This window comes from Pseudophryne corroboree, chromosome 4, assembly GCF_028390025.1.
Source record: "Pseudophryne corroboree isolate aPseCor3 chromosome 4, aPseCor3.hap2, whole genome shotgun sequence".
NCBI classification, from domain to species: domain Eukaryota; kingdom Metazoa; phylum Chordata; class Amphibia; order Anura; family Myobatrachidae; genus Pseudophryne; species Pseudophryne corroboree.
Genome location: NC_086447.1, coordinates 91,200,334 through 91,206,333, shown reverse-complemented (window position 1 = coordinate 91,206,333; position 6,000 = coordinate 91,200,334). Strand labels below are relative to the sequence as shown.

Here is a 6,000-nt window from a genome sequence, read left to right as displayed (position 1 = left end):
TGTCGACCATCTGTGTGTTGACCATTGTCCTGTCGACCTTTTGTAGCTGTCAACCTTTGACACAGTTGACCTTTTACCTGTTGACTTTTTGACCATGTCAGCCTATTGCATGTCGGCCATATTGACCGTCTAATTAGAAAGTGTCGATCCACTGACTGGAACCCAGTATTTTTGGATTAAATTTACTAAAATGGGCGTTCTATTTAAGATGGAATGTTACCCATAGCAACCAATCAGATTCTACTTCTCATTTATCTAGCACCTTCTATAAGATAATACCTGGGATCTGATTGGTTGCTATGGGCAACATCCCATCTTAAATAGAACTCCCATCTTAGTATATTTACCCCATTGTATAAGAAAAGCTGTCACTGCCCGTTTCTACAAATATCTACATTCGCTATAAAACATGACATTGCTATTCACTATTGCAATATTTGTAAGCTGTCGTTTCACAATGACCTGAGAGACACAGCAGAGGTCTGACGTCATACAGTGACTCTCGGAGTGTGCCTTGTCTGTCTCCTTGGAGATGCTATTGTTCATACTACAGGAATTGTTGTCAGGAATGAATGGGGAGTCTGTTTACCACAACATGCAGCTGACTGTGCTCACAGTATGGGGAAGAGTTATCATACAGTGTGATCTACTGTACATAAGCTGCTGAGAACATGTCATTCGCAGGGACCGTGTCAGCGCAGCAAGAGCCCTTATCACATAAAGGTAACATAGCCACTTTCTATTAGGAAATACAGGAATCTGGATAAATCAGAACAAGTCCACAGGTCACATGACAAAGATCTGTGTTCTGGAACACCTGCAAAGTTACAGATTGTCTCAGGTTTATACAATGTGGCTTTGACAATCTGTAACTCTAAAGGCCCGTACACACTGGTCGATATATCGGCCGTTCTCTTGAAAGGCCGATATATCGCGGGACCGTCGGCCAGTGTGTACGGCCGATATACGTCTGTGAACTCCGTCGTTCACAGATGTATCGCGTCGGCCGCGCAGCACAGCCGACGTCCAATATATCTACCGATATATTGGCGTGTCGCTGTGTGTGTACGGGACGGTCGGCCGACCGCCCGTACACATGCTGCGGCGGCCGGCGGTGATTGACAGCTGAACTGGGCGGGCGTGTGTACACGCCCGCCCAGCTCATGACGTCAGTCCCCGACGGATCGGGCAGTGTGTATGCTCAACACACTGCCCGATCTGTCCATAGATATATCTGCAGATCAATTGATTTGCAGATATATCTATTAGTGTGTACCCACCTTAAGAGAAATATCCGCACAGATCATAAGAATAATGAAAATATTGTACCAATCAGTTAACTCCCATATCCCATATAAGAAAATTCATAAAGAGTTATCCTATCATTAATTCTTTTATTATTAAATGAGGGTGCTCCCTGGAATAAATTGATCATATAGACAAAAGAGAGAGAAAGTATTCCAAAATGGGGCACTCATTTAAACTGATTGGACTGGTAATCCGAAATAGGATATACAGTGGAGCTTCCCAATAATTTTTTTATAAAACATTACCTTTATTATATTACTTGTATAAAATTCTATATAGAGCTTGCGAAACTTAGGATTTGTCCTATGGATACTAAATGATAACATCAGGCATATTTACATGGTCTGACCTATTATGAGTAGGATTATCCAGCATACAGTAACACAATTTATTAGAGACTAGTGTGTGTTCATTCTTTCTATATTTTTTGTTTATATTTTCACAATTTCACTATCTCACATTCTTATAATACTTTGCAAGCTCTATATAGTATTTTATACAATCTGTAACTCGTCTGCTGTTGTGTAACTGCAGATCCCAGCACACTGGGACCTGTAGTTCCACCACAGTGTGAGATCCACAGATTTGCTATCTATAACCTGTGTGTTTTTGCTCAGGGGTGCCAAGAGAAAGACCGGGCCCTCTGTAGGAGGGCCAGGTGAGGCGTAACCATACCTCCCAACATGACCCTCTCCCATACTTGCCTACCTGACCCTCTCCATGAGGGAGAAAATGCTCTGTTCCTGGACTTTCCTGGTAATGTATGATTGCCATCACCTGTGGTGAGCTAGTTAATTGATAAGAAAGGTGTTTCACCACAGGTGATGGCAATCATACATTACCAGGAAAGTCCAGGAACAGAGCATTCTCTCCCTCGTGGAGAGGGTCAGGTAGGCAAGTATGCCCTCTCCAGGACGGAGAAAATGCTCTGCTTCTTGACTTTTCTCTGAATTTATGATTGCCGGCACCTGTTTTGAACAGGTTAATGCAGAGGTTCTCAAACTCGGTCCTCGGGGGCACACACAGTGCATGTTTTGCAGGTAACCCAGCAGGTGCACAGGTGTATTAATTACTCACTGACACATTTTAAAAGGTCCACAGGTGGAGCTAATTATTTCACTTGCGATTCTGTGAGGAGACCTGCAAAACATGCACTGTGTGGGCCCCCGAGGACCGAGTTTGAGAACCTCTGGGTTAATGGATAAGAGAGGTGTTTCAGCACAGGTGATGGCAATCCTAAATTAAGAGGGAAGTCCAGGAGCAGAGCATTCTGTCCCTCCTGGAGAGGGTCATGTTGGGAGGTATGGTGTAACTATGGGGCCCAGGAGTGCTGCATGGCATTCTGAGGTGAAAATTGCCATTGATTGTAACAGTCGTGACAGCTGCATCACTGCCGGAGTACCAGGCCAGCAGCCGGAGGTCAGTTCTGCACTGGACTGGATTCCTATTTAAAATGCTGCCCACATAATTGGAGCCATATTGGGATGCAGCCATGGCAGAGAAATCCCATCTGGCTGCTGTCACATCCCATGTAACCGTGCCAGTTAAGTGGCTTAGAGGCCAATGCAGGCATTGCTCATTTCAGCACAATTATCTTCAGCATTAACCAAAGCCAGTATAGTAGTAAGCTCAGTCTGATTGAAAATGGCCAGACCAGGAAGTCTGGCAGGTTACATATACCAGTTTATACAGTGGGAAAATAACTAATAATAATAATAAAATAATAATAATAATAATAATAATATAGTACTTTTTACTAGGATTTAGTATTACAACAAGTAGAAACCAGAGAGAGGGTGAGAGAGGGTGAGAGAGAGAGAGAGAGAGAGAAAACCAAGGGGGTAATTCAGATCTGATCGCTGCTGTGCATTTTCGCCATGCGGGCAATCAGATCTGAACTGTGCATGCTTATGCACCGCACTGCACCAGCACACCGCATGGCTGCAATGGGCATCGGTCCACTGTGACGGGATGGTGCAAAAAATCCATTCACATTGGTGATCGCAAGGAGATTGACAGGAAGAGGCCATCTGTGGGTGGCAACTGACGGTTTTCAGGGAGTGTCTGGAAAAACGCAGGCGTGTCCAAGCGTTAGCAGCGAGCGTTCCTGACGTCAATTCCGGTCCTGGACAGGCTGATGTGATCGCAGCGGCTGAGTAAGTCCTCGGCTGCGCAGAGACTGCACAAAATCAGTTTGTACAGCTCTGCTACACATGCGAACACACACCGGCACAGCGAAAATACACTCCCCCTGTATGCGGCGACTATCTGATCGCAGGGCGGCAAAAATCGCTGGACAGCGATCAGATCTGAATTACACCCCCCCCCCCCCCCCTAGAGAGCTCGATAAGCATGATGCAGGGCTGGCGCAGACTTTTTGGGTAACAAATTCAATGGGTTGTATTTTCCACTCACAAAAGGTAGTAGATGAGGCAGCCAGCTTGGAGGCACTACATAGCATTACCCTGGGAAGAATAGGTCACGCCTGGAATAAATAACTGATGTATGGGGGCATAGTCAAAAGCAGGGGGCTTTCCAGTTGCATGGAAACACCCCTCCTCCAGGCAAGTGGCTCAAATTATGACAATAATAGCAATGGTATATAATACGATTACTAGAGCTGCAACCACATCATGCTGTTTAAAGGACAGAGAAATGCTGCATATGCCCAGCATGCTGTGTGTTTGGATCTGAGTCCTCAATCAGTGCTCTGGACCAGAGAGTAGCTACCAGGAAGAAGAGACAGGAGCCTTACCATGAGGTGGGAGAATGTGTGCTTAGAAAATACAGTTCTGCCTCCTACTGGTTATATTATGTTTGTGTATTATTATTTTTTTTATAGTATGTTTAACCTTTTCCTGACCATTTATTTATTTATATTTAAATATGTTTGATACAGCCTATACTATAGACCATCTATAGTGTTAAGTATTAATACTGTATGCTATACAGTATCCAGTGTATAAATAGACCAGTGTTTAGTTACATTAATGTCCAGAGTTATTACTAGGTTCTTCTGTCACTCCCACACTTGCTCCAATCTTCCACAGAGTGGGAGGTTGTGGACTGCATTTGGAAACCTCCCCCTAGAAATCCTGTGTTTGCTACTGGGGAGCCATTAGTCAGTAGCCAGTGGGCAAAAACAATGGTGGTCTTTATGAGTTGTTCGCTCGTTGCCGTTTTTCGCAACGCAGCGATTAGGTGGAAAATGCGCATGCGCATGGTACGCAGCGCGCATGCGCTTAGTAATTTAACACAAAACTTTGGTAGATTTACACAAGCTCGAGCGACGTTTTTTCATCGCTCGAGTGATCGTAGTGTGATTGACAGAAAGTGGGTGTTTCTGGGCGGAAACTGGCCGTTTTCAGGGAGTGTGCTAAAAAACGCAGGCGTGCCAGGTAAAACTGCAGAGTGGCTGGAGAAACGGGGGAGTGGCTGGCCGAACGCAGGGCGTGTTTGTGATGTCAAAGCAGGAACTAAACGGACTGAGGTAATCGCAATCTAGGAGTAGGTCTGGAGCTACTCAGAAACTGGAAGAAATTATTTAGGAGCAGTTCTGCTAACCTTTCGTTCGCTATTCTGCTAAGCTAAGATACACTCCCAGAGGGCAGCGGCCTAGCGTTCGCAATGCTGCTAAAAGCAGCTAGCGAGCGAACAACTCGGAATTAGAGATGTGCACTTGAAATTTTTCGGGTTTTGTGTTTTGGTTTTGGGTTCGGTTCCGCGGCCGTGTTTTGGGTTCGACCGCGTTTTGGCAAAACCTCACCGAATTTTTTTTGTCGGATTCGGGTGTGTTTTGGATTTGGGTGTTTTTTTCAAAAAACCCTAAAAAACAGCTTAAATCATAGAATTTGGGGGTCATTTTGATCCCAAAGTATTATTAACCTCAAAAACCATAATTTCCACTCATTTTCAGTCTATTCTGAATACCTCACACCTCACAATATTATTTTTAGTCCTAAAATTTGCACCGAGGTCGCTGGATGACTAAGCTAAGCGACCCTAGTGGCCGACACAAACACCGGGCCCATCTAGGAGTGGCACTGCAGTGTCACGCAGGATGGCCCTTCCAAAAAACACTCCCCAAACAGCACATGACGCAAAGAAAAAAAGAGGCGCAATGAGGTAGCTGTGTGAGTAAGATAAGCGACCCTAGTGGCCGACACAAACACCGGGCCCATCTAGGAGTGGCACTGCAGTGTCACGCAGGATGGCCCTTCCAAAAAACACTCCCCAAACAGCACATGACGCAAAGAAAAAAAGAGGCGCAATGAGGTAGCTGTGTGAGTAAGCTAAGCGACCCTAGTGGCCGACACAAACACCGAGCCCATCTAGGAGTGGCACTGCAGTGTCACGCAGGATGGCCCTTCCAAAAAACACTCCCCAAACAGCACATGACGCAAAGAAAAAAAGAGGCGCAATGAGGTAGCTGTGTGAGTAAGATAAGCGACCCTAGTGGCCGACACAAACACCGTGCCCATCTAGGAGTGGCACTGCAGTGTCACGCAGGATGGCCCTTCCAAAAAACACTCCCCAAACAGCACATGACGCAAAGAAAAAAAGAGGCGCAATGAGGTAGCTGTGTGAGTAAGCTAAGCGACCCTAGTGGCCGACACAAACACCTGGCCCATCTAGGAGTGGCACTGCAGTGTCACGCAGGATGGCCCTTCCAAAAAACACTCCCCAAACAGC

General features: G+C 45.6%; 1 protein-coding gene across 2 annotated transcripts in view; it reads left to right on the top strand.

The window, feature by feature from the left end:
• The first annotated feature begins 568 nt into the window (after positions 1 to 568).
• Positions 569 to 6,000, top strand: part of SPATS1 (spermatogenesis associated serine rich 1) — a 150,701-nt gene continuing 145,269 nt past the window's right edge. Inside the window, exon 1 of one of the 2 annotated variants that reach the window (XM_063915257.1) lies at positions 569 to 723. In XM_063915257.1, the coding sequence (XP_063771327.1) occupies positions 672 to 723 (52 nt within the window). In that variant the 5' untranslated portion in view covers positions 569 to 671. The remainder of the gene's footprint in view (positions 724 to 6,000) is intronic. The other variant, XM_063915256.1, reaches the window with a different exon arrangement.